Source organism: Dromaius novaehollandiae, chromosome 2, assembly GCF_036370855.1.
Source record: "Dromaius novaehollandiae isolate bDroNov1 chromosome 2, bDroNov1.hap1, whole genome shotgun sequence".
Classification (NCBI taxonomy): Eukaryota; Metazoa; Chordata; class Aves; order Casuariiformes; family Dromaiidae; genus Dromaius; species Dromaius novaehollandiae.
The window spans coordinates 168,449,889-168,477,274 of record NC_088099.1 but is presented as its reverse complement, the minus strand read 5'-3'; the positions used below and the strand labels follow the sequence as shown (position 1 = coordinate 168,477,274).

The 27,386-nt window shown below is 61.3% G+C and overlaps 3 protein-coding genes across 3 annotated transcripts; 2 read left to right on the top strand and 1 right to left on the bottom strand.

The window, feature by feature from the left end:
* The first annotated feature begins 12,724 nt into the window (after nt 1-12,724).
* On the top strand, nt 12,725-17,381 carry GFUS (GDP-L-fucose synthase). Its single transcript, XM_064507949.1, has 11 exons — nt 12,725-12,864; nt 13,818-13,980; nt 14,063-14,177; nt 14,368-14,496; nt 14,811-14,884; nt 15,118-15,251; nt 15,700-15,764; nt 16,044-16,110; nt 16,210-16,289; nt 16,564-16,663; nt 16,879-17,381. The coding sequence occupies exons 2-11, from the start codon at nt 13,829-13,831 to the stop codon at nt 16,932-16,934; spliced, it is 972 nt and encodes a 323-aa protein (XP_064364019.1). The 5' UTR covers nt 12,725-12,864; nt 13,818-13,828; the 3' UTR covers nt 16,935-17,381.
* A 1,806-nt stretch (nt 17,382-19,187) lies between these two features.
* Nucleotides 19,188-22,059, top strand: PYCR3 (pyrroline-5-carboxylate reductase 3). Its single transcript, XM_026113603.2, has 6 exons — nt 19,188-19,326; nt 19,941-20,005; nt 20,481-20,660; nt 20,883-21,095; nt 21,214-21,306; nt 21,617-22,059. Exons 1-6 carry the CDS (start codon nt 19,245-19,247, stop codon nt 21,797-21,799), a joined length of 816 nt encoding a protein of 271 aa, XP_025969388.2. The 5' UTR covers nt 19,188-19,244; the 3' UTR covers nt 21,800-22,059.
* A 1,879-nt stretch (nt 22,060-23,938) lies between these two features.
* Nucleotides 23,939-26,875, bottom strand: TIGD5 (tigger transposable element derived 5). The gene has a single exon (XM_026113615.2). It carries the CDS (start codon nt 26,694-26,696, stop codon nt 24,936-24,938), a length of 1,761 nt encoding a protein of 586 aa, XP_025969400.2. The 5' UTR covers nt 26,697-26,875; the 3' UTR covers nt 23,939-24,935.
* Between the last annotated feature and the right edge of the window lie 511 nt (nt 26,876-27,386).

Here is a 27,386-nt window from a genome sequence, read left to right as displayed (position 1 = left end):
CTAATGCCCCTCCGCACAGCGCTCGCACCCAAACGCACCATGCCTCCACACACTGTGCCAACTCGCGGCCTCACCACGGCTTTCCAGCCCGCACAAGAAGCACTCCTGCACAAGCCCCAGGAAACACTGCGCACCACCAAAGCCAAAGAAAGAGCCAAAGAAAGAAGGAAGGAGGAGCCTCACCTCCTTTCCCCACAACCAGCGGCACAACTGACCTCACTTACACAAGCAAACTGACAGCGCGGGATCAGCCCCCTGCCCCAGCTGCACCGGCTCTGGCCACGCCATCTTCCTGGGACGCCACACAGGCAAACGAAGCGCTGCACAAAGCACCTTGCCCCTCCAAAAACCTGCACTCTTGCTCCACAACAAGCCTTCTCCCACACACTCGCGGCCTCCCACCCACACCACAGGCACACTGGCGGGGTCAACAGGCAGGGAGGCAATCGGAGCAACTTTGAAGAATGTTTTGGGCCTGGTCTCCTGTGACAAGTTTTTTGTAACGCTTTTGCATTTTGGTTGGAAAAAAAAAAAAGAAAAAGAAATCATGGGACAATTTAGCCTGCTGACCAAAAGTCCCTTGCCGGGTTCCGCTATTTTTTATTTTTGTTTTTCTTTAATTCTTTGTACCAGTAACACCAGTCCCTGTGGCTGGTGTGATCACACACTCTCTTTCTCTCATTCTCTGGGAACCGCACTCACACCACCCGAGTCTTTAACTGCTAGGACTGCTGTCCCTTCGCAGCGGGCGGCTTCATCAGCCGACGGGCGCCCCGGTCGGTTCCCGCGGGGGCTATACACACTCACACACACAGTACTGTTCACACTCACACCAGTCACAGTGACTCTAGACTTCTGTCTTACAGTCTTGCAGGGCGCCTTATGCTGATCAGGCTGCACACTCCCCTTTCCGGCCGGACCGAGCTGGGACTTAAACCCACTCAAACCCTGGGGATGGGACTCGAATGCATCCCCTGGTATGCCTTACGGTGGCCAGCCTGCGTACCCCTTACAGTGCACCGTTACCAGACCAGAATTGAGAATTTAGGCAGGAATTTAAGACTCACCTGTTCGGTGCCTCTCGTTGCCAGAGATCCCAGGTGAACTCACCCGATGGCGCCAGATGATCGTTTGGAGACGAGAAGCCCCGCCAGTGGTCGCCTAGGGTCCCTCCTGGGTCGCCAAACTGTTACGGAAATTAGGCTTGTCAGCCACCATAACAGGGGCTGACCCTAGGTTCCCGCAGAAAAGTTCAGAGCCAAATCAAAGCAAATTAAAGAATTAAATTTTAATGACGCGCGTGTAGTAATCACAGCTCGAGCTGGGTGCCTCCGAAGAGGGACTTATTGATTTAGACATTACAGAAGAATCTCTCTTTGTTGCAGCTGTGGATACAACTTCATTCTTTTGTCACAAGGCGTCTCATTTTCCCTTGGTAGCTCAAAGACACACCTAAGTTTTGAATGCACGAGCTCTTCTGGCTTTGCCTCTTTCCATACTGCTTCCATATCTGAAGTATCAGCTGGAGGAAGCATAGACTGTTTCTTTTTTTTTTTAAACCATAAGCTTGTGTTTACTTTTCTTACTAGGATCATACTCGGATTCTTACTAGGATCATGTCGCTCGACGGAGGTGCTGTGGGGGCTGCAGGTGCCTCTGGTCCCTGTGTTTTCTTCTTGCTATGCTCTTTCGGGGTCTCAAGCATGGTACGCCACGGAGCTGAAAGTCCTGCCGCCGTCTTATCGTTTCTGGTTGCCGCCTACCTCCGTCCAGCGGTAGGTAATGAGTTGCGCACAACGCCGTTTCCTCTCAGCGGCCTGGGTCCTGCTTCCTTTCAGCAGTGTCTGCAGATAAGCTGCTCCCCTTCTAGCAGCCCCACGTCCGGCGGGGCTCCGCCACCGGTTGAGCTATCCGCTGCTTCTACAGCCCTGGATGAAGTCAGTCTTCAGGTCCCTGTTTGGGTACCATTTGTGGCGGATTGATTCATGGACTCCGATGTGCTGGATCAGAATCAGCTTTATTCAAGCAAGCAAGCCCTTTATATGGGCTCTAGCCAGGACTGGTACTTTCCCGAAAGTCATGTTCCCATCATCACTCATTCCGTGTGGCTACTAGCTTATCTACATACTGCTGTTTATTCCTTCCAAGGCTTTTGGCTCCTTAACTCTATCTTGTCCAATCCCTCGCTGTCTGCCCCTACACCATCCTCTCCTGCTGTGCACACACAGCAAGCTCTCCCGATGCATACGTCCTGCAGAAAGACACACAGCCAGGGACTTGCAGCCCTCCAGCCAAGGCCACGCCAGCCTTGGGCAAGACCCTCACCAAGCCCAACTCCAGCCAACAACAACAACCCTTGGCACCCAACTGTGCGGCAAATGGCACGCCAAGGCTCAGGCACCCAACTGGGCACTGGGGCCCCCAGCCCCTCCTCACAACGCAGACGCAAACCACACCACACAACTGCCACACGCTCACCTCACTGGCCACAACGGGCCTCTCCTACGCTTTGGCAATGGCGTACGCCCGCCCTGACACGCACCTGCCACCAAAATCCTCCGGCCTTAAGCGGCTCCCTTGAAAGGCACCGCAGCGCCATAATGGGCACCTCCAAAAGAGGAGGAAATGAAACGGGAGTGGTGCGGAAGGAAAACCAACCCACACTTCATTACTTGGCAGGGTTGCGCGCTCAAGAGCAGCCACATCCAGCATGCTGTCATGCGCAAAGGGTGTCTCATCACCTCGGACGCTCTGCCACCAGCATAAAAGCCCCACCAACGCAGCGCTCCCTCACACACTTCTCCTCACACCGCCTCCTCCTCCTCCTGCGGGAACCAGGTGAGTCTCAACCTCCGGCCCCTTCCTCGCCCAGCTCCTCTCTCCCCTCACACACACTGACCAGCATATACGCCCTCCTCCGGCCTGCTCGCCCTCGCTCCACTCCTTCTCAGGCAGCGGCCTAGCTGCGGCCACGTCTCCCAGGGACAGAGCCCGGCCTTTCCCTCACGCTGCTCGGGGGCTACGCGCTCCGCTACAAGCTGCCCTCTGCCTCCGACACACCAACTCCCTCGCTGCCTCCTGCCTCTTTCACACCCTCTCCCTCGCCCCACACCTCTCACCTGCACCTCTGCCCGCACGCAACCACAGCAGACAGCAGAGTGGTCGCGCTACTGCGCACAGCCCCTCTGCCACCTGCCCCGCGCACCAAGCACCCAAACCTGCAGCCTCTTCCCAGGCACCCTCTGCACCCACCCGAGGCACCCCTGCCGCCTCCCCATGCCCCCACTCCCCACACACCACGCACAGGCCCCACACTCCCTTCGCCTCCTCACGCCCGCCTCCTCACACTTGCTCACCAGCCGCTCGCTCTTCCAGGGCCCCCTCCACAACACACACATGGCCTGCTACGACCTCTGCCGCCCCTGCGGACCCACCCCGCTGGCTAACAGCTGCAACAAGCCCTGTGTCAGGCACTGCGAGGACTCCCACATTGTCGTCCAGCCTCCCACCCTGCTCGTCACCCTGCCCGGACCCGTCCTCACCGCCTTCCCCCACAACACCGCCCTCGGATCCTCCACCTCAGCTGCCGTTGGCGACATCCTCGAGGCTCAGGGAGTCCCCATCTCCTCCAGCGACTTCAGCCTCGCATGCCTGGGCTGCTTCCCCCGCCCCAGACCCTGCTACCCCTGCTAAGGCACCTCCCCAGGGCCCCTGACAACAACCAACCCTGACAACAAACACCCTGCAAGACCCACTCAGCATGCACCTCGGCCACATTGCCTACACAGGGGCTCGCTGGCCACGCCTCTGCCTCTCCAGCATGCCAGGAAACAAGGCAGCGGGCAAGGCAGCCAGCCTCACCTGCTGCAAGCAGGGCCAACATATCTCCTGCTCTTCTCCCACTTCCCTCGTGGCCTCACCCCTTCTCCTGCCTCCAGTGCTCTCCCGCAAACGCACGTGCTCACAAGGCTAAGCCCAGAGACGAGCTGCTGTGCACCGGTCCCCGCTGTGCACGCCGCATGAAGACCTCTGTGCTCTGCCAACAGCCATTGCACACAGCCAGGACACACTGCTGCTCCTCCTACCGACACCTCAGACTGCCTCCCTTCCACTTGCCCTTCCTTCCTCTCACTCTTTGCCAGCATTAAAGGTCTGCTGCATCCCACACGCAAACGCCTCCTCCTCCTTTCTTTGCACAACCCTCTTCCAGCCTCTCCTGCCACAAAGGCAGGGCTCCCCAGGCCAGCGGGCTGCCTGGCTGGCTGGGTGCACGGCCGGCAGACAAGGGGCCTGTGCTCCACCTCCTTCCAGACGGCCACAGCAAGCCCATCCCAACACCAACACACCCATGGCCACACAGCCTGGCAACGACCACCAGACGCCTGCCCCACAAGCACCAACACCTCTCCCAAGAAAAAAACCACCAACCACCAATGTGGGCTCCACATGCCCTTCCAGCGCACCACACAAGACCCTCCCTTGCCCAAGCAATGCCTTGCACACACTAATGCCCCTCTGCACAGCACTCGCACCCAAATGCACCATGCCTCCACACACTGTGCCAACTCGCGGCCTCACCACGACTTTCCAGCCCGCACAAGGAACACTCCCGCACAAGCCCCAGGAAACACTGCGCACCACCAAAGCCAAAGAAAGAGTAAAAAAGGAGCAAAGGAACAACCTCACCTCCTTTCCCCACAACCAGCGGCACAACTGTCCTCACTTACACAAGCGAATTGGGGGTCGGGATCAGCTCCCTGCCCCAGCAGCACCGGCTCCGGCCACGCCATCTTCCTGGGACGCCACACAGGCAAACGAAGTGCTGCACAAAGCACCTCACCCCTCCAAAAACCTGCACTCTTGCTCCACAACAAGCCTTCTCCGCCACACTTTCCTCCTGATATCCATGGCTCAGGGAGATACGGGGTTAGAAGAGGTAGTTGGGGAATTGTTGCCAAGGCATAGCACACTCTTTTGCTGGATGCATTGTAGAAGGCATCTCATATAGCATGGCCCGCAGCCCTCCTTAGCCACTCTAGCTTTGGTTGAGACTCTCACTAAGGGCAATTCCAGGTAGCACCAACAAGGGATGGCACGCACTGTTCAGTCACAGGCATGGCGAGTCCTAGGCATAGAAGTGGTCACAAGGGCCCCCTGCACGAAGTATGGAGCTCATAGTTCCCCAGCTTTTCTGAGCTGCCTTCCACCACAAAAGTATATTTTCCCTCCCCTCAGCAACCCACCAAAAACACTCCCATCTACCTTTGCTCCACGGCATTGCTCCCACATGCCTCTTGCCTGACAGGGATTCCCTTGCTCATCCACACAGTATTTTGGGCCCTCTTTCTACCTCATGTCATTTTCTTCAGTGGTTTGCTCTATTTTCTTTAAACTGCTGTCTATGGTCCCAATGAGACAGCCCAGGATGCTATTACCCTTCCTTGCTACCAAAGCACACTGCTCACTCATGTTTGTATTGTCCTTCAGCACACCCAGGTCTTTTTTAGACTGCAGCAGTCCTTTTCAGCTGGTGTCTTGTTTGTACCCTTGTGGCAGGTTAGTCTATCCCAGGTGCACAGTGCTACATTTGTCCTTTCTGAATTTCATGACGTTCTTTTCAGCCCATTTCTCCAGCTTGTCTACATCCCTCTCAATGGCTGCCCTGCCCTCAAGCAAGATAAATTGTCTGCAAGCTTGATTAGGTTGCCTTCTGTCTCCTCTTCAGGTAATTGATAAGGGCATGAAACAGCATATTTCCCAGGATGAGCCCTTTAGAAGCTTGCTTTCCTCCTCAAGAAATCCCTAACTCAGTCTTCTTCCACTATTTGAGTTCCTTCCTCCTTTAGCCCTATCTTCAAGCACAAGCATCTGGGAGACCTTGTCAGTGATGACAAAGACAAAGAAGGCATTGAATATCTGTCTTACCTGTCGCTGTCACAAATCACTTACCTCATTCAGCAACATGCCCACTTTTTCCTTGTTTATTCCTTTACTTCTCATGTAGGATTGGAAACTTTTCATGTTGCTCTTCATGCCCCTTTCCAGTTTCAACTCTAGTTGAGCTTTAGCTTTCTTAACACCATCCCTGCACACTAGCGTTTTTATTTCTCCTTTGTAGCTTGCCCGTTTCCACTGCCTATAAACTGCCCTTTTGCATCAGAGCTCAGTCTTGAATTCCCTGTTTAGACAAGCCTCCTTCTTGCTACATCTACTCATTTTTCTGTTTACCAGGATGGACAGCTCTTGTACTTGGAGGAGGTTGTTCTTGAAGACCTATTAGCTATCTTGAGAATCTCCACCTTTCAGGGCTGCCTCCCACAAGATCCCACCTATCAGTTCTCTGAGCAAGCCAAAGTCTGCGCCCCTGAAGTCCAGAGTCTGTACTCTGCTACCTGCCTTCTTCACTCTCCTTACGACTTTGATGGTCACTGCAACCAAAGTTGCTGCCAATTATCACATCCCCAGCCAGCTCTTCCTTGCTTGTAAGAGATTCAGCTGTGTATCACCCCATCTAATATCAGCTAAGATGTTGCTCCCCATACACTCCAAAAATCTCCCGGATTACTTGTGTCTCACTGTGTTGTCCTCCTAGCAGGCATCAGGAAGGTTAAAGTCTCCCGTAAGAACCAGGGCTGGCAGTCAAATACTAGATCAGGGGCCCAGAGAGGCTTTTGCCTCTCCATCCTTCGAGGTCTTCAAAACTCAGCTGAACAAGTTCCTGAGCAACCTGCTGACCTGCCTTGAGCAGGAGACTGGATTACAGATCCCAGGAGGTACCTTCTCACCTACACGATTCTAGCTGAAGATTTTCTGAAGTTGCTTAAAGAAGACTTCGTACAATTTCCCAGCCTGATCAGGCGGCCTGTAACAAACTCCCATCATGACATCATCCTCACTGGCATCTCTTCTGATCCTCACTCACAAGCTCTCAGCCAGCCTGTCATCCATCCTATAGAATATCTCCATGCAGTTGATTTGCTCCTTCACACAAAGGGCAGTCCCCTGCGTCCTCCCTGCCTTTCTTCTAAAGCCTCCGTCCGTCGCAGTTCTCCGGTTATATGAGCTATCCCACGTCTCAGTTAATCCAATGATGTCCTAGTTCTGTTACCTCACACAGAGCTCTCACTCCTCCTACTTGTTTCCCAGGCTGTGTGTATTTGCTTACAGGCACTTGAGGCAGACCCTCTTTTGACCTGTTTTTGTCCTTCCCAAGTGCTACTTTGCTCCCATCATCTCACCCCTGCACTTACCACCTCAGCCTCTATTTCCTCACTTGACTGCTAGCTTGCAAGCTCTTCTCATCACCCCCAGCAAACCTAGCTCAAAGTCCCCTTCACCAGGTTTGTAAGCCTGTAGACAAAGATGCTCCTACCCCACTATGTCAAATATGTCCCAGTATGTCAAATGAATCCTGCCTCTCACTGGCAGTCCTTGCTCCCCAAAGAGGCACCTAAAACCCAAAGCGTAGCCTGCAACGCCAGCCGCACACCCCTGCTGCAGCTAACCCGCAGGACGCGTCCGCTCTTCCCTGAGCCTTTCCCTGTCACCAGTAGGATGGAGGAGAACAGGCCTGTGACTCCGAGCCCTGTAATCTGGATTTGCTCCAGGTCTCCCTTGGCAGCGTCACTGGGGGATAAGCACGAGTCTGAAGGGGCAAAGTCTGGGGGGGGGGCAAAAGTCTGAAGGGCCAAAAGTCTGAAGGGCCAAACGAGCCAGGACAGTCGCTCTCCAACATCCTGGATGGCCCCGACCTCTGCACGTGTCCCCCCTGGCGAGGCCACGGCCATCGTAGCACCAAGCCAGACCCCTTTCAGCCCCCCGGCCATGGCGGCCGCTTCGGCCACGCCTTGTCTCACAGCAGCCCGCTGAGGAGCCGCCCTGGCGAGCCAATCAGGAGGCAGCTAACAGCCCCACTCCCCTCCCCAGGGCTGAAGAAGGCCCTAGAAGCTTCCAGAAGCAGCCGGAAGGCGCCAGCGCCTCCCAGGGTAAAATAAATAACTAAGCTTCACAAATCCAGCCCCACGGACAGCTGCTCGGCGAAGGCGGTGGCGGGGGGATGGATGAGTGAAGGAATGAATGGAAATGCAGCTGAAAAACAAACAAAATTCATCACAAAGGAATGGAAAATGGGACAACAAGGGGTAAAAGAAAAAACAAAAAAAAAGGGGGGGGGAAATACCCTAAATAAAAAAATAAAAGCTGCAGAAAATAAATATGTAACAGACCCCTCAAGGAACCGCTGAGGCAAGGAGAAATAACCTGCCAAAGAAACAAAATCCCCACCAGTCTTCTCGCTTAAGGAAATAAATAAAACCCCAGCAAAAGAAAAGCCAGCAAGCAAAACAACCCCACAAAGCCCAGCTGGGGAGACGGGAAAACAGGCTGCCAAAACAAAAGGAAAAAAACACCTCATTACAAAGCCCTGCCTAAATAAACTGATAAAATTGACCAAAGAGACCAGAAAGAACTTGCCAAAAATGGAGAAGAAGAAAGGGAGCAATTCAAACAAATGGAGAAAAAAATGGGAGGGAACCACCCCCACAAAATGCCCCCCAAAAGGGGGAGGGATACAAAATGCTGAAAAATCGACAACAACAAAAAAGCCTCCTCAAACCGAACTGCTGCCACCCTGGGTGCTGCAGACCCATCAGCAGGGCTGTTCTGCACCCGTCCCATGTCACCGTCCCTCCTCGGTGCAAGGTCCTCGGGCCACCCGCATGGGGTCCTGTCACCATCCCTCCTCGCTGTGAGGTCTCTAGGACACCTATGTGGTATCCCTGTGTTACCACCCCTCCTCACTATGGAAGCCCCGTGTCACTGTGCCCCATCGCTGTGAGGTTGCTGGGACACCCATGTGATGTCCCTAGTCACTGTCCCCCTTGCTGCACAGTCTTTGAGCCACCCACATGGGGTCCTGTCACCATCCCTCCTCGCTGTGAGGCTCCTGGATCACCTACATGGGTCCCTGTGTCACTGTCCTCCTCCTGGTTCGAGATCCCTGGGACACCCATGCAGGTCCCCATGTCACTCTCCCGCCTCATCATGAGGTCCCTGGGCCACCCACACAGGGGACTCCTGAGCCATCATCCCTCTGCTACAGGGTCCCCGAGCCACCACGCAAGGCACTTGGATGAGGTGGAGGAACAGGGCTGGGACCCAGTCCCGCAGGGAGGATGGGGCTGCACGGGCGAGGGGCACGTCCCCTTGTGCCACCCTCCCACGTCGGTGCCAGGGCCCGGGGTCTCTCCAGACATGTCCCGCACGGTGCTGCGGTGTGTGGGAAAGCAGCGCCCGCACAGCCTGTGCCACCACACTCTTGCAGGAGAAAGGCCCCACCGACTAGGTGCTCACACCCGGGTCTCTGGACACTCAGCACACCCACAGGCCCCCTGAATTGCCCATTACCCATGCCGCTGATTCTTTCGTTTCCCTTTTTTTTAAATTATTTTTTGTTATCTGTAAATCTGGTCATGCAGGAAGGCTTCTGCAAAACAGGTGAGCTCTGGGGTGAGACAGAAGCTTGCAGTCTCCAGGGCTATTGGCGGCACTGAAATATTCATCAAAAGCAAGTTAGGAGAATGCCTCCAGAGCAGCTGGAGTCCAGAGTGCCAGAGAGCCCTGCGCACAGCTGGAGTCAGGCTCGTTTCACAGACGAAGCTTTTACCTAGGAACAAAGCCCTTCCCTGAAATCAAAACCAAACATCACCTGCCTTGGAGCCAGGCCAGGATATGGGGAATGGGTTTAGATTTGTTTGGTCTTTTCATCCAGTGATTCAAGGTAAATATTCCATCCCCCACCCCTGCAGATGCTCTTTGTTGGCCTTGAGGGGTTTATTTCAGTTCATCTTAAAGTAATCTCTAATCAATATGAGACAAACCCCCAAAATACCTGACTTTACGAGAGATAATTGTTCACCTCAGGAGTTCAGCCAGTTTGACTTCTGAACTCCGCTGGCCTCTGCACATGCAGATGCTGAAAGCCAAAACTCAAAGCAAATCCTGTTACAAGTGGCTCATCCCAGAGTGAACATGACTCCTGGGCCACAGCCTCTTCCCTCACCGGAGACGCATCTTTCCACTGTCTGCTGGAATTTGCAGACCAGCTGCATCCGCTTGTGGGGTTGGGGAGCAGGGACAATTCAGCACTTCGAGCTTCAGCTGCAGTGTGCAATAGGAGGGACCTGCTAGAAGGAGACACCCTCCTCGGCTGCAGGCCAAGCAGATGGCACCTCTCCCAGCATTTGACTTCCTGTGACTCCCGGCAACCCAGCCAGGACCCTGCTCTCTGAGTCCCCAAACCTGTCACTGAGAGGTCACGGCTTGCAGGTATGTGTGGCCCATTCCCGTGTCTCCCTCCTTGAAGGGCATTGGACTCGACAGGGCAAATGCAGATCGATGGCTGCAGGGATGTTATTGTGTCCCATGAGCTGAGTGTCTGCAAGGAGTCAGATTTATTTCTTTCCCAACCCAAGTCAGAGATTCTGCATTTGAAGTGTTACTGGTTCGTATTTTATACACTGAGAAATGTCACACCACTGGCAAAAGCAAGGGTATCTAGGAAAAGCCGTGGCCTGTGCTCCCGTTCCTGCACCAATCTCCCCACTGCAAGGCTGGGCAATCCTGCCACGTGCTTTTGGGCAACTCTCCCATTGCCAAGGGGCTGCACATCGGTGGGGAGCAAACCTGGAAACTGATGGAAGCTGGGCTGGTTGGGATAAAACGCGCTTCAAGCAGCTGGAATTATGCATAGAGAGAGACAAAGGCTGGGCTGCACGATACGACCTGGAAAGGGACTTTGCTGCCAATGTGTTGTCTACCTCAGAGCATATAAAGGTGCAGCAAGGAGGCCCAAAACCAAAATGCAAGAAGGAGGGTGATGTCTAGAGCGAGTGTGTCTTACCTGAGCTTGGCTGCAGCCACGCAGCATCGCTAGCCGGCTTCCATGCTGGGATGGCCACATCTGAGCAGCTCATATCCATCCACCCCACTTTCCTCGGAGAAAGGAGAAGGGCAGAGCAGGGACCAGGGCTGGAAGTGAAGCCAGACCAGTTCCAGAGAGAAACAGGTCACCCACAAGGAAGTTTCATCATGGAAACAAAGCACCAAACGAAGGAGAGGTTCTCCATCTGGGGCTGCGTCCCGATCTGGCCAAGCAGCTCTTCTGGGCAGAGCTTAATCCAGCCTGGTTACCAGGCTGAGTGCGAGGTGCTGATGAGTACTCTGGTTTGTATTACACAGGAGGTCTGTCTGCTTGGGCTAATGGGTCTCCTCCAGGCTTTGATCCTAAACTCAAAAGAAAGATCTTGCTAGAACATATCGAAAGCCTGAATTGTATTTCAGTAATGAGAGAGTCCTGCCCCATCCCATGCAGTCGCTGCAGGTTTACACCTCTCCCTGTGATCTTCCCTCGTGTCCTAACATTGCTTTGGTAATTAGTGCCAGAATTACTGTATTTAAATGCAGCATCACAGTTATTCAGCTGCTGCCGCACCAGGAAGGCGGCAGCGCGCCGGGCAGCTCCGCAGTCCAGCCCAGGCTGTGGTTACAGGGTGCCCTTCTACAGCTCTGGCTTTACGGCCTCCTGAGCTCTCAGCCCAGCAATTCCTTGGTGGAAACCGGAGCAACCTGCCTGGGGACGGGGCAGGTGGAGGGGGGGCACGGAGGAAATGTTGAAATGAGATTTCTCCCTGCCAAGCCTTGGTGTCTCGTGGAAGAGGAAGGCAGTGATGCTGCTCACAGGGAAAACAAGGGATTACCTGGCAGCTTCCAGCCAGCCACATAACAGGCAGCACAAGTTGAAATATTTTTGATATGCAGGGTCGGGGGGAAATGACCCGTTTCACCTCATCACAGCTGTTTGCAAAGGTCTCTGTGGCCTCTGCTCCATCACTCAGAAATGGTCTTGCTTTTAGTTTCACTATAGGAGCGGAAATCTCAAAATAAATGTTCCTTTTCCTTCCAGCTCTGCCCGCAAGAAGTTTGGCAATGTCGGCATTTCCCAGAGCAGCAGTCTCAAGTTGCAAACGCTTCATCGCCGGCTGCCCATCTTGTACATGGAGCATTTTAATTCTCCATACCACCAGAAGCCACTCAGTGCTTCAGGGAGCCCTGGATTCAATCCAAGCGGCACCACTCCTGGGGATATTTGCTGGCACTGGTAGCTTTCCCAAGGATGGGCCTCAGAGATGTGAAGAATCACAAGAGCATTTATTTGGTCCCAGGTGGGATCCATGGAGATCTCCTGCTCTCTACGAGCCCCAGGTGATGGGGTGGGAGACAGTGATAAGCTCCAGGCGGTCGGTCCCTGTGTTATGCTGTCTCCCCTCTGCCCACCTCAATGGGACCCAGCTGGGTTGCTCCAGGGATGGGGTGCTGCTGGGGTCCTCCTCATCAACATGAAACCCCACAGGAGGCTTTTCCTGAGGGAAATTTCCCTCAGGAAATTGCTTTTTCTAGGACTTTCCCAAAGGAAAGAGGATGTTTTTCTTCCAGGTCTCACCCAGGAGAAAGGAGGAGGGAGTAAAAGGGAAAAAAGCCATAACATCCTATTACTCCTCAACAGCAGGGATGCCGTGTCTCTCTGGGGGGAGAAGGTGCAATTCCTGGCCCTGTTCTGGGAAAACACTGGGATCCTGGAGGGAAAACCCTGCAGCGCAGACCAGGCCGGGGCCCCCGCCTCGGGTCCGGAGCCCCCCGGGTCCCCCCCGCCCCGGTGCAGCTGCGGGTCTCCGCGGCGGCCCCGGCGCGGACTCCATTTCCCGAGGAGCCGAGCGGCGGCGCCCGGTGACGGCGGCGGGGCCGCAGGAAGCGCCGCCGCTACCGACCGCCCCGCCGGGCCCGGCCCGCTGCGACCCGCGGCGGCAGGTGGGGCCGGGGGGGCGCGGGGGTGCCCGGGGGGCTCCTAGGTGGGGGGCTCGGACGGGGAAGAAGGGAGCCCTTGGGTGGGGGGGGGGGTGTATGGGGTTTGCAGGCCTGGGATTTGGGGGTCCTGGGGGAGCGGGGGGTGCAGACACCTGGGATTTGGGGGTCTCTGATGCAGGTGTGGGGTGCAGACCTGGGATTTGGGGGTCCTGGGGGAGCGGGGGGTGCAGACACCTGGGATTTGGGGGTCTTTGATGGAAGTGTGGGGGTGCAAGCCGGGGATTTGGGGGTCCCTGGTGCAGGTGTGGGGGTGCAGACCTGGGATTTGAGGGTCCTGAGGGAGCAGGGGGGTGCACACTGCTGGGATTTGGAGGTCCCTGATGCAGGTGTGGGGTGCAGACTTGGGATTTGGGGGTCCATGACGGAAGTGTGGGGGTGCAGACCTGGGATTTGGGGGTCCTGTGGGAGCCAGGGGGGTGCAGGCATGGGATTCGGGGTCGAGAGCTGATCCTGCCCCCGAGCACCCGCTCCTCCAGGGACCCCAGGGCCGGGGAAGCAGCGGGGCGAGGAGGAGGATGCCCAGCGAGGAGGGCTGGCACGGCGGGCCGTGCCGCGGGGGCCGCCGGGGGCTCGCGGGCTGGGAGCCTGGCCTCCGCATCCGGCCCCCTTCCCGCTTCCGCCGCCGTTCCGGGAGGCCGGGCAGTGCCGTCTGGTGCCGCGCGGCAGAACGGCAGCTCCTCGCTGCGGCCCCGGTGACTCCTGCGCTGCTTCGCAGACTTGGCTTGCCACCGCTTCCCTGGGGAAGCCCAGCCGGCTGCAAGCCAGGCCGAGCGCCCCGAGGCGGAAGCGGCTGCCGTGCCGGCGTCTCCGTCACCGTCTCCGTCCGGCGGCGTCGGTCCGGGGCGGAAGCACCCGCGCGACGCTGGCTCAGCCCTCTCCCCGCTCCGCCGGCGCAGGTTTTGTGGCCATGACGGAGGCAGCGGGGACGTTGCCCAAGCGCGTCCTGGTGACGGGTGGCACCGGCTTGGTCGGCAGAGCCATCGAGAAGGTGGTGGCTGACGGAGAGGGCCGGCCGGACGAGGAGTGGGTCTTCGTGTCCTCCAAAGACGCCGACCTAACGTGAGTTTGCGTCGCGCGGGCGGCTGCGTTTTTGCCCAGAAAGCCCCCGCTCTGCTGAGCCCTGTGTTTTCCCTCCCCGCAGAAACGCCGCGGAGACCAAAGCCCTGTTTGAGAAGCACAAACCCACCCACGTCATCCACCTGGCCGCCATGGTCGGGGGCCTCTTCAAAAACATCCGCTACAACCTGGATTTCTGGGTGAGCGCTGGGCCAATGGGCAGTGTCTGGGTGCCCGTGGCTGCGGGGTTTTGCGGCACCTTGCAGGCGGCGGCTCCGGTTTTCCCCCGTCAGGTCGCCGCAGCGGGACGGGACGGGAAGCCCAGCGGGGAAGCTGCCCATGCGCTTTGGCCCGGCTGTGATGCTGCTCTGACAAATCTTCTCCCCCCAGAGGAGAAACATCCACATCAACGACAACGTCCTGCACTCGGCGTACGAGTGCGGAGCGCAGAAGGTGGTCTCCTGCCTCTCCACCTGCATCTTCCCGGACAAGACGACGTACCCCATCGACGAGACCATGGTGAGTGGCTCCGTCCCCCAGTGCCACCTGGGGCTGTCCCTGCCTGGTGCGCAGGGCCACAGCCAGGTCCTGGCGTGGCCCCTCTGATCGCTGCCCCCCCCCCCCATCCAGCCCATTCGTGGCTGTGACATGGCAGCACCTTTGGCCTGTCCAAGCTGTGCATCGGAGTTAAAAAGGCACCAGGTCCCTGGGTCTGAAACTTGGCATCAAATTTCTGCCCCCGGGACACGCAGCTGGAGCAAAGTGCAATTGCTGCATTGGGACGACCAATGGCTGGTTAATTCACCCTTGGTGTCTTGCTCTCCTGTCCGCAGATCCACAACGGACCACCGCACAGCTCCAACTTTGGGTACTCCTACGCCAAGAGGATGATCGACGTCCAGAATAGGTGCGGGCGGCTGCAGGAGAGGCCCGGAGCGAGGAAAGCCCTCGGGGTGCAACGGGGCTGCGAACGCTCCCCTCTTACCGAGGCAGGGGAAACCCTTCGGGGCTCCGGGGCGTTGAGCAGAGCTGGGGAGATACCCAGGAGCAGCTGGAGATGCTCCTGTCCGGGAGTGGGGCTGCGCCTACGCGCGTCTCCCTGCCGAGCGGGCGACCCACTTGCCCTACGCTCTCGCCCAGGGCGTACGCCGAGCAGCACGGCTGCCGCTTCACCGCCGTCATCCCTACCAATGTCTTCGGGCCGCACGACAACTTCAACATCGAGGACGGCCACGTCCTGCCGGGGCTCATCCACAAGGTGTACCTGGCCAAACGTGAGTGGCGCAGCTCCCCCAGGCCCTCGGCCCCCTCCTAGCTCCACGGAAAGGCGAGCGCTGCCAAGCTCCGGCCTCTCGGGGGGGTAAGAAACCACGGGGCTCGCTTGGCTGTCCGCAGTGGACCGCTCCGCTCTAGGTTACTTGTTCCTCGGCCACATTTCGCCCTAGAGGCGGTTGCATTTCTGTAGGGCGGGAGGCGATTCCCTGCTCCCCGTCAGGAGGGCCTGGCAGTCCCCTTTGGTGGGGGCAGAGCCTGATGGACAGGATGGGCTTTTATTTATTGATTTATTTAGGTTTTGGGGGAGGGTTCTCCCTGTCTGGCTTTTTTCCGTACAACCTGCTTTGATCCTACTGCTCTGTCAGCTGCCCTGGGGCCACGCAGGGTAGCTGGGGTCGGGGGGACGTAGCTCCGATGCTCATGGCCACGTTCTCCGTCATCCCACAGAGACCGGCTCTGCTCTGACCGTCTGGGGCACGGGAAAACCCAGGAGACAGTTCATCTACTCCCTGGTACATGATTCCTCCGGCTGCAACCCGGCACCTGAATCCAGGGCGTGCGCAGGCTGGAAGAGGGGGAACACTTGTCTTCTCCAGTTTGGGGGGGCAGCATCGGGGTCCGCAGGGTGGACATGCTCTGAGCCTGTCGTGCCCCTGCATCAGCCTGGCAGGCGATGACGGTCCTCGGGGCTGTGGGGCCTCCCCGTTCACGTGGGCCCAGCCCTGCCCTTCGCTCACGGGGGGCTGGGGGAAAGCAGCCAGCCCCCCCAGGAGCCATCTGCCCCTTTGCAGGACCTGGCCCGGCTCTTTCTTTGGGTCCTCCGGGAATACGATGAGGTGGAGCCCATCATTTTGTCAGGTAAGACCAAGCTGCCCCCCAGGTCCCTTCTAAGGGACAGCGAGCCACGGCGGGCTGGTGCCGGGGAGCAACGGCCTCGTCTCATGCCCTTCCCCGCAGTTGGAGAAGAAGATGAAGTCTCAATCAGGGAGGCAGCGGAGACGATCGTGGAAGCCATGGACTTCAGGGGAGAGCTCGTCGTATCCTTTACCGCACACTTGTACCCCTCGCAAGCAGGGGGAGTGGTGCCCCTTTCCTCAGGGCTGCCGTGGTGTTTTGGGTGGTGGTGTCACCCCAGGGGTGTCCGCCAGTGGCTCTGGCACACTGGTGACCTGGGCAAAGCAGCACCTCAAGCATCCCTCTCGCTGTCCCCACGGGGACTTAGTACAGCAACGCGAGACCTCGCTGCCTGGCCTCCATCCCATCCCAGCCCTGGCTTCCCGTTTCCTTTCCCTTAACACCTCCTGCGGCCAGTTTGACGTGACCAAGTCGGACGGGCAGTTTAAGAAGACGGCCAGCAACGGCAAATTGAGGCACTACCTGCCCGGCTTCCAGTTCACACCCTTCACACAAGGTGAGAAGGAAGGTGCATGGCCCCAACAGCACCTCGGGACACCCCAGGGAAAGGGGGAACCCACCAGGGCCCAAGCTGCCACCATTAGTGGAGCACAACCCCAGGAAACCCTCAGCACCTCGTTGGGGGCATCAGTGCAGGCTTGGCCATCCCGTCCCTATCCCCATCCCTGCTGGAAGAACGTGGTGCTGATGGCCTCTCCTCTTCCTCCCTAGCCATGAAGGAGACCTGCGACTGGTTCACCGCCAACTATGCCAGTGCCAGGAAATGATGGGCGCAGCGCGGCCGACGTGGGACCAGCGGTGCCCGGCACACGCATCTTCTTCGACTCAGGGTTGTCCTTTGCTGGGGCGGAGGACGGCAGCTTAGGGGGGACGCGGTGGTGGGAGCTAGCAGCATTTCTGAGGCGGAGGGGAACTGGGATCCCAGGTACGCTCCATAGCAGTTAGGGCGAGCAGGGGACAGGGTGTCCTGCGGTTCCTGCATGGGTGCAGAGGGTGCCCGGGGCAGCAGCGCAGCAGCAGGGTCCCCAAAGCCGCTGGCGGCCCCAGGAGGGACCTCGGGGACGAGGGGGTGGCAGCCAAAGCCCCGGTCTGCTCTGAACCTCACCCTTCGCTACCCCCCTCTGTGGGACAGAGGCTGGTGGCTTCTGCTGAACTGTAGTGGGCTGCGCTGCTAATCACGTGTTTTTGGGTGTAATAAACAGAAACCGCGGGGATTCCTGTTCTTCCAGTGCAGGAGTCGCAGCAGGGCGTCTGCTGTCGCTTTCGTGGCGTGGGGCGAGCGCTGCCGTCCCCCCCGGCACTGCCATCCCCCCTGGCCGGACAAGCAGCATCGCCCCAGTGGGGACGGTGCAGGCAGGGAGCACGTGGCCTCTCAGGGCGAGCTGAACACAGCAGAAGACCTGCCCCAGGGACAGCCCTCTTCTGGCCCTGGTGAGCCCCTGGCACCGGAGCCGTGGGGACAGCAAGGACCTAGGGAGGAGACACCCATCAGTGCCTGAGCTGCCACAAGGTCCCTCTGGCAAAGCAGGGTGCTCCCCTGCTGCCAGGTCGCTCCCTGCACCCTGGGGTGCTCATAGGGCCACATCAGCCCCAAAACATCCCCGGAGCAAAGATGGCACTTGGCACTTGCACATCGCTGGCCAGAGACTGGCTTGGGCTGTAGGGTTTGGCCTCCCAGCGGTGCCTGCCGCAGGGGGCTGCTCCAGGCACGAGGGGTCCGCGAGACATCGCACGGCTGGTGATGGGTACCCCAGCGCTGCTGTCCCCGGCTGCGGGATGGGGACACCTGGGAGTGCCACCTCCCCCAGCGCTGCTGTCTCTGGGCATGGGATGGGGACACCTGTGAGTGCCACCTCCCCCAGCGCTGCTGTCTCTGGGCGTGGGATGGGGACACCCCGGGGCTCCAGCGGCCCAGGCGAGGACAGCCCAGATGGTGCCAAGCCAGCTTGGCACCTCAGTCCTGGATGCCGCAGCTTCCCCTGGGCCAGTGGATGGCCTAAAACCCCGCTGGTGGCTCTTCCCCATCTTCTTGGTGATGCCCTCCATGAGCTGGGCTGCCTGGTGCTGCCGGCTGGTGACGAGGGCTGGCTCCAGCGCCAGCTGCTCCAGGCTGCTGCTGATGGAGGTCTCCGTCCACCCTGGCTGCCCCAAAACCTCTCCTGCCGTGCCAGCAGCTCCCGCTGCCCACTCAGCGCCCGCTGCAGGGACTCGGCTGTCAGTGCTGCCTGCTCCTCCTGGCACGGGGAGCATGGGGGGCTTTACTGCGATGTCCAACAGCCACTGCACCCCTCCTTCTCCCCGTGCACCTTCAGTGCCCGTGTGGCTTCGAGTGGGCCGGTGGCAACGGCACAGAGCCCGAACTCCCACTGCTGGCTGGCGTAGCGGTAGGCTTTCCAGATGTCGGGGTCCCAGCGTGGCTGCCTGGTCCCTGCACAGGTCTCCCCACAGCGTCCAAATCAGCCCTCAGGCCCTCAGTCTCCTTGAGCCACAGCCGGGCACCTTTTTGGAGAAGATGCAGCAGCAGGTGAGGTTTTGGAGTCAGGAACAAAAACCCCGGGCCGTCACTGGGAATGGGATAAGTTGGGCTGGTTTTACCCCAAAAGTGAGAACAAGGGGCCAAGCAGAGCACACTGGGTGCTGCCGGGGCTCCCTACCTGCACCCGCAGCTGCAAGGGTCACTCAGGTCAGTGCAGGACGAGCAGAGCTGGGCCATGACCTGGTGGCAGCAGAGGCGTTAGCGGGACCCCCGGCAGCTCCCGGAGACCCCCCGGCGGGTGGAGCAGCCCCCACGGCCGCACCTGGCAGTGGCAGTAGTCCGGGGGTGACCAGGAACCGCTCATCCCCCAGGGCCACCTGGAAGGGGACGTGCAGGAGAGCCCAGCAGCCCCGGGGGCTCCCTGCGGGCGCGGCCCCACGTGGCACCTCCCCGCGCCCCGGCCGGGCCCCGCCCCTTCCACCCGCGGCGCGCCCCGCCCCGCCAATGGGGGGGCCGGGCCGCGGCGGGAGGGGCGGGGCCGGCGGTCACGTGGGGCGGCGGGCGGCGCGCCGGCGCGCCGCGGCGCCACGTGGGTGCGGGGATGGAGGCGGCGGAGCTGCGCGTCGGGTTCGTGGGCGCCGGGCGGATGGCGGGCGGCGTGGCCCGGGGGCTGCTGCTGGCAGGTACGGGCTGGGGCGGCCCCCGTGGTCGCTGCCCCACGGAGCGGTGTGGGGACACGGGAACAGCCCCGTCCTGACCCCCCCCGGGGGGGTCCCTGCCCCATAGAGCGGTGTGGGGACACGGAAACAGCCCCATTCTGCCTCTCCTCCCAGGTGCCTGCCCTGTAGAGGGTGTGGGGACATGGGGACAGCCCTGTCCTGTCCCCCCTGGGAGGGCTCCCTGCCCCATAGAGCGGTGTGGGGATACAGGAACAGCCCCATCCTGCCTCTCCCCCAGGGATGTCCCTTCCCCATAGAGCAGGCTGCCCCATGAAGACAGCCCTGTCCCTATGCAGAAGCTAGCAGACAGCTCTGACACTTGGGGTGGGAGGGGGGTCTGCAGCCCTCCCCATGGGGTGCCTGTGCCGACCCGTGGGGTGCCCAAAGCCAGCGGCAATGCAGGGACTGGCAGGATCCAGCCCCCGGCTCGCTTTGCTCCGTGTCCCCCAGGCTGATGTGATGGGGGTCGGAGGAGAGGAGCGCGGCCTTGCCAGGATGGGGGCACCCGCGCTCGCCGGGGGTGCCGGGCTCCTGGGGCTCCCCAGCAGCTCTTCACTCCGGGCTCTGCGTTTTTGAAGGGAAGGTGCCAGCCAGCAACATCCTGGCCAGCGCGCCCTCGGACCGAAATCTGGGCACCTTCCGGGTGAGTGGGGCCGGCTGAGTCTGCTCCTGGGGCCCACGGCCGTGGGGCCACTGGGGCTGGTGCAACAGGGCAAGGAGGGGCCGCTTGGGTGGGTGCCTGGGTGACAAACCGCCCCGCTCGGCAGCTGCGAGGTAGCAGCAGCCAGTGCTGCTCCCCGGTGGGAGGATGCTGGGGTGCCCCATGCTGCCGTTTTGGGGTGCCCTTTCCCCCCCACAGGGGTTGGCGTCCTCCTCGCAGGGCTCCAGGTGAAATCTAGGCAAAGCCTTGGTGGCTTTGGGGCTGAAGCAAGTCCCCAGCCCGTGTCCTGTGCAGGCAGCCATGCCCAGCACGTGGGGACGGGACGAAGGGGCAAGTGGGGGATGCCTCTTCCGCGGGCCAGTTAAATCGTTTTCCGAGGGTGTTGCAACGTGAGCGAAGCCCGGCCGGCCCCTGCGGCCCGTCGCCGGCCTCTGACGCGTTTCCGTGCTGCAAGCAGGAGTCCGGCTGTCGGACGACGCACTGCAACCTGGAGGTGCTGCAGAACAGCACCCTGGTGTTCCTGGCCACCAAGCCCCACGTCCTGCCGGGCGTCCTGCAGGAGATCGGGCCCGCCGTCGGCCCGCACCACGTCATCGTCTCGCTGGTGGCCGGCATCACCCTCCAGACCCTGCAGCGGGTGAGCTCAACTGCCTCTTCCCCCCGCGTCTCCCTCAGGGCCGGGTTTGCACCCAGGGCTGGCACCTATCTCAGTGCCTGGGCTCCATCCCTTGTGCTTCGAGCCCTGACGAGCGATACCTGCTGCCACCGCGGGGTCCCGGGGTGCTGCTTGCAGCCTTGGGAGCACCTGGGTGCTGCCCGGAGCCCACCAGCATCTCCCCCAGCGCCCGTCTCTCCCCAGCTGCTCCCCGCCGGGACCAAGGTGCTGCGGCTCATGCCCAACCTGCCGTGCGTGGTGCAGGCAGGGGCGATGGTGTTCTCCCGGGGCGACGGTGCCGGCGAGGAGGAGGCCGCCCTGCTCAAGAGCCTGCTCTCCTCCTGCGGGCTCTGCGAGGAGGTGCCCGAGTCCTACATCGACATCCACACGGGCCTCAGCGGCAGCGGGGTGGCCTATGTGAGTGCCCCGGCTCCTGCGCGCTGCTTCCCGGGGCGCTGGCAGAAGCCCGCTCCTCGCCGCGGCTGGGCTGGGCTCTCCGCCTGAGGCTCCCCCCCGTCGCGGTTCGGCCCCCCAGGTGTACCTGTTCGCTGAAGCCCTGGCCGAGGGAGCCGTGAAGATGGGCATGCCGGGGCCCTTAGCTAGCAGGATCGCTGCCCAGACGCTGCTGGTGAGTCGGTGCCTTCGCCCGGGGACTCCTGGCGCTGCCCTGGCCCGGGGTGCCAAACGGGTCCCCTCTGCATCTCCCCCCCGCCCTGGGCATCCCTTCACCGTCCCTGCCCTTCCCTCGCCTTTGCGGTACCTTCTGGTGGCCGATGGAGCCCTGAACGCCACCAGCTCCCCCGGGAGCACCCTCGCGTGTCCCCTGCAGAAGGAGGTAGGAGATGGGCGGGCGTCATGGTCGGTCCCGGGGCGCAGGGGACGTTTTGGCAGGGCTCCGTCGCCCGTGCTCGCCGCCGACCGGTCCCGCGCTCCCGCAGGGCGCGGCGAAGATCATGCTGGAGACGGGCGAGCACCCGGCCAAGCTGCGCGGGGACGTCTGCACGCCCGGCGGCACCACCATCCACGCGCTGCACCAGCTGGAGAAGGGCGCGCTGCGGGCCACCGTCATGAGCGCCGTGGAGGCCGCCACCAACCGGGCCCGCGACTTGGGCCAGGACTAGCAGGCCGGCTGGGGCCGTGCCCCTCCGTCCCCCGTGGGGCAGGAGGGGCGGTGGGGACCAGAGCTGTGCTTCCTTCTGCTGGGGGGTGTCCTCCTGCCGGGGTGCCCCCAGATAAAACCCCTTTGGGGAGGGGGGAGGCTGGGGGAACAACAACTCCTCCGGGAGACCCCGGGCGGAGGTGGGAGATGTCCCCACGCGCCTCCGCGCCGTTTGCTCCCCCTCTGCAGGACCAGGACCTAATAAACGGTATGGGCAGCATGGCTGTGGGCTGCAGGCCTGGCTCTTTCTGGTCCCCTGCACCCCATGGAGCACCTCCATGAGGAGACGATGGCAGTGGCGTTCGGGCCCCGGTGACACCCTGGGCCAGCAGGGATGGAGCTGAAGCTGCGTTGGCACCATCTGCTCGCTGGTGCGGTGCTGGGATGGCTCCCAGCCTGGTGGCACTGACAGGGCTGGGGCTCAGCTGCATCCCTTGGAGCCCTTATGGGGTGCCCTGAGGATGCTGGGGTCCCTCGCTGGGCTTGGGGGACCGCGAGAAGGGGACCTGGCAGCGCACAACAGGATGCAGCTCCGGAAAGTGGCACGAAGCCGGACCGGGCAAGGGCCCTTCCCGTTTCTCCTATCTGCTCGTGCGTCCTCTGCTCTGCACCTTCCTTCAAAACGTGGTGACGCCCCTCGTTGTCCCCTTGGCTCTTCCGTAACTGCGTCCTTCTCCCTTTAGCATCACCCAGGGGTGCCAGGGGCGGAGGGGAGCTGAGGGCACCCTTTTCCTCCCGCCCTGCTTGACGTTCGGGTAGACGATGAGCCCTCGGCCCTGGATGCAGCAGAGGCGAGCACAGAGAAAGACCTTCACGGGCAGCAGCGCTTGGTTCTCGGGATATAAATAAACATTGTTGCCTGCGGAGAGGTTGCTCTGCTGCGAGCTTGAGCCAAGGCGCAGCGATGCAACGGGCCGTGGAGGTGGCCGGAGGGGACACGCTGCGAGTCGCGGTGGTGTGGGCTGGGAGCTGGGGCTCGTTCTCGTCCCCAGGGCGCCGCACATCAAGGGAGCTGGAGCTCAAAGCGTGTCTCTTTGGAGAGGATCTGAGCGCTTCGCAAGCACTAATTAAGCTCCGTTTCCTCCTGGCACCTGCAGAGATGCAATTAGGGAAGCTTTGTAAAGCGCTTTGAAGATGAAATGCTCTTTCCAGGCAAAATAATGCTGTGGAAACAGCCAGGTACTGCGCCCCCGAGTCTGGTGGCTTTGATCCCTTTCGTGGGGGTCCATCCGACGGCTGGTGGCACCAGGCCCAGAGAGACACGCCAGCGATGCGCCCCTTGCCGATGAAAATGCTCGTGCTTGGGGGAAGGCGCCTGCGTTTGAAGAGCTGCAAGCTCCGAGCTGGGAATACGTGTGCACGTGCGGGGCAAACGCGAGCAGTGCTCAGTTATGGTCTGTTTATGCATCGTGTACACCCAGCTCAGGGGGTCTGTGGCCCCACAGCTCCTTTTCTGGAAGCCAGACGCTCCTGTAGCACTTTTAAATCGCACAAACCTATCGATACCAATTCATTTTCCTAAAGCCATGCACCCGCCTTCCCTTGTTCTTTCCTGGGTCATCACCCAACCCTGGCAGAAACCTTTAACATTTTGCTAAGTGCTAGTTTTAACAAAAACTGCTTAAATTCCATTAATAAAAAAAAAAGAGTTAGTGTTGCTGCAGCGCCAAACCTGACATTTTGTGCATTTTTTCCTGCTGCTTTTTAAAATTCCCTGGCAGGTTTCTGAGCTGCTCCTAATAAAGTAAAACTCTGCTTTTAAGAGAGACTCTTTTAAGGTGTTTACCCAAACGGAGGAGAAAATGGGGTTTATCAAGCAACTATATCCATTTGATTTGGTCTCAGCCTGCAGGATTTCCCTTGTCAGCTGGGCTCAGAAGCAGAGACCAAGCTGTTTCGGGAGCTTTTTTGGGAGCAGCCACAGTGTTTCAGGCGCCTGCCCGGCCCTGCCAACTTAAACAAGTTCGGGAGAGCCAGGGAACGCGACGGAGGAAACCCGAATTTTGCCACGTCGCGCGGAGGGGACGCGGCCGCGCCGAGGACTGCCGGTCCCACGGGAGGGGCGACTCCGGGTGACCACTCACAAACGACAACCCCAAAGTGGGAATAAAAAGCTGTTTAATCTTCATAAACTCTGAAGTTACGAGACAAAGAGCCAACAGGTCAAAACAGCCACCCCGCCTGCTGACACTGGGTGCTTCAGCACTAATGGTTTGGGTTTTTTTTCCTCTTCTTTTGAATAATTTGGCTAAATAGACTAGAGTTTATGAAAATCCAGTGAAGAGCAGAGCTGCTAATCCACGTTTGATGCCTTTAGTGTTTCAGGTCAGCTCTGGGACCCTTCCTGCTCCCACGGACCCTCCCCGGGGATCTGTAGCTTATCGGTAGTAACGCAACCCTGGTCCAAGCGTCCCCAATCCAGTGCATGAAAAAAAAGGTGTCTCAAAGCAGCCCCAAACCGCCCTGGTTTAACAGGGAATGGTGTGGGTGTTGGGGAGGGTATCCACACCCCTTCCAGGGCAGCACCCCACCGGGAGCATCCTGGGGGGGTCCGGCAGCGTGCCAAAGATGGGGGTGGCGCGACGCCGTCATCGGACCTGCCCGACGCCTCTGTGGGGATCCACCTCGGTCCTCGCTCGGCTCCCCGCTCTGGGACACAGCTTTGCCCCGTCCTCCCAGCGGCAACGCGGAGCGGAGCGGGTCTCCCCTCGCCCCTCTCCCCTGCAGCATCGGGGGGCCCCCGACAGACCCCCCGTGGTACCGGCGGACCATTCTGCTCAGTCTCGGGGGATTAAAAAAATAGCACCTCCTAAATACACGTAGGCTGAGGAACAGCCCTCGAATATGCAACGTAGGGAGGGAATTACCCAAAACCCGCCGTTAGCCCTAAATTTTTGCTCCCCTTAGCGGCGGTGACCTAAGGGTACCGGGGCCGCCGGAGCCCAGGCTGCCCGTGATGGAGGGTGAGGGGAGCTGGCACCTCTGCTGCCGGTCCCACGGCAGAGCCAGGTCACCCCCAGCCCCACGGGGGTCCAGGCTGTGCCCCCCCTACCCAAGCGAGGCGGCAGGTAGCCGAGAGGTCGCGGGCCGCCCTGGCCCTAGGCGTCGGGGCTGCCGCCGCGGCGCAGCCGCTGGGCCATGCTGATGAGCGAGCGGAGCTGCACCAGCTGCAGCGGCCCCACTTGCCGCGGGTCCTGGCTCTCCAGCCAGCGCAGCGCCGTCTCCAGGCCTCGGATGGCTTCCCGGGCCGTGGGCAGCAAGGCGTCCCCCCCTTCCCTAGCCCCGCCGCCGCCGGCCACCTCCTCCTCCTCCTCCGCCCCGCAGCCAGCGGGGCCTTCGTCCTCAGCGTCCTCCTCCCCATCGTCCTCCTCCGTGCCCGGGGTCGCGTCGTCCAAGTGCAGCCAGTCGGCCACCTCCTCGGGAGCCAAGCGCTTGTAGGCCAGGGCGGCCAGGTGGGTGAGGTCGCTGAAGACCTTGCTGTCCCCGCCGCCCTCGTCCCCGCGCGGCGCGTCCCCTTGCTCTTCCTCCCCGGGCTGGGGCTCGAAGGCCGCGCGCAGCCCCAGCAGCCAGCACTTCTCGATGGAGCCGGGGGGGATGAGGTCCCACGAGAGGCCGGCCAAGTAGAGCATGTCCTTGAGCAGGAAGGACCGCACGAAATCCATGGGGCCGCCGCCGCCGCCGGAGCCGCCGGCCGCGCACGACACGGCCAGGCGCAGCAGCTCCCGCTTGTAGAGCTGCTTGAAGGCGGCCACCACCCCCTGCTCCAGCGGGGCTGGGATGCGGCCGCCTCCTCCGGCCGCGCCGCTCCCGGCGGGGCCCTTGGAAAGGAAGAGGGCGCGGATGGCACCGTCAGGCGTCTGCAGCGGCGGCGTCTCCTCGGGGCCGGCCCCGGAGGGCGGCGGCGGGCAGCTGAGCAGCAGCACGGCCTTCTGCTGCAGGCAGCTCCGGCGCAGGTAGCGCTTGACGCCCGGCACGAAGTCCTCGAAGAACCAGGCGCGGAGCAGGGCCAGCCCCAGCCGGGCCTGGGGGCCGTAGCGGTAGCAGGCGGGGAACTTGTCCTGGTTGTGGTGCCGCAGGCTGGGGGGGTCGCGGAGGCCGCCCACCACCAGCGGCTTGAGCTTGTGGGAGCCCGTCAAGTTGGCGGCCAGCAGCACGGTGACCCGCTCGCGGGGGGCCGGCCGCCGGCGCCGCTGCCCCGGCAGCAGCTTCCAGTAGAGCCCGGTGACGTTGGCGTTGTAGATCTGCTCGTCGCCGTAGCCGCCGGCGTCGGGCGGCGCCTCGGGGCTGGCGATGGCGGCGGCGACGGCGCGCTCGGGCTCGGCGGGGAGGCCGCCCTCGCCGTAGATGCGCTGGCTGGAGATGCCGTGGCGCTTCTGCCAGCGCCAGAACCAGCCATGGCTGGCCTTGAAGGTGCACTCGGGGCCGTAGATCTGGCGGGCGAAGGCCTCGGCCTGCGCCTGGATGAGGGGCCCCGAGAGCGGCACGCCGTGCTGGCGCAGGGCGAGGAACCAGGCGTAGACGGCGCGGTCGATCTCCTCCTCGTTGGCCAGGCGCATCTTCTTGCGCTGGGTGCCCACCTCGCCGCCCAGCTGCTCCAGGAACCAGCGCAGCTTGGCCTCGTCCTTCAGCCAGCCCCGCAGCGTGCCGCCCGGCACCCCGAAGGCCCGGCACACCGACGCCTGCCGCTCGCCCTTCTTCACCCGCTCGATGGCCTGCAGCTTGTCCTTGATGGAGTAGGCCCGCCGCAGCGCCATCTTCACCGACACCCCCCCGCCCGCCGCCGGCGAGCCGCTGCCGCCGCTGCCCCGCCGCCCGCCTGCCATGCCGGCCGGCCCCCCGCCCGCCTCCCCCCCGGGCATGGAGCCGCCGCAGCCGCCATGGGCCGGCGCGGTACCGGGAGAGGGCGCGTTATAACCGGGGCGGGATTTAAAGCGGGGGGGGGGAGGTGGGGGGGGGGCAGCGGCGCCTTTGTCTGCGCTCCGGCCCCGCGCCGGCCGGGAGGGCGGGGCGCCGCGCAGCGCGCATGCGCAGCTCTCCCTCTCTCTCCCCCCCCCGCCTCCCCTCCGCGGGTAGACTAGTCCGCAGTGCCTCCCCCCCTTCCCCGCCACGCCGTTGGGCTCGCCCCCGCCGCTCCGCGGCCAACGCTGGGATGTACCACCCTCCCCGGAGGGGGGGAGCGTTTGCGCCTCTCTGTGCTTCTCCCCCTCCCCTCCTCGCTCTAGCTCGGCTGTTCCATCTCTGCGGAGGGGGGTGGAGGTGCCTCGCGCCCCTTGGGCGCCGCGCTGCTGCGCCTTCCCCGCCCGCTCTCCCCCTCTCCCCCCCCCCCGCGGCCGCCGCGCTTGGTCCGCGCCGCGCCCCACAACCCCCCGCGCGCCGCACGCCGCCTCCCTTTGCCTGGCGGTGGCCGAGCGGAGCGGAGCCGCCTGCGGCCTGCCCGGGCCCTGCGCTGCCGGTGAGTGCGGCCGCCCCGGCGGCGGGGCGCCGGGCTCTGTCCCCGTCCGGGCCTCGGCGGGGCGCTGGGGGACGGCTACTGCTGTCTGTGGGGCCCC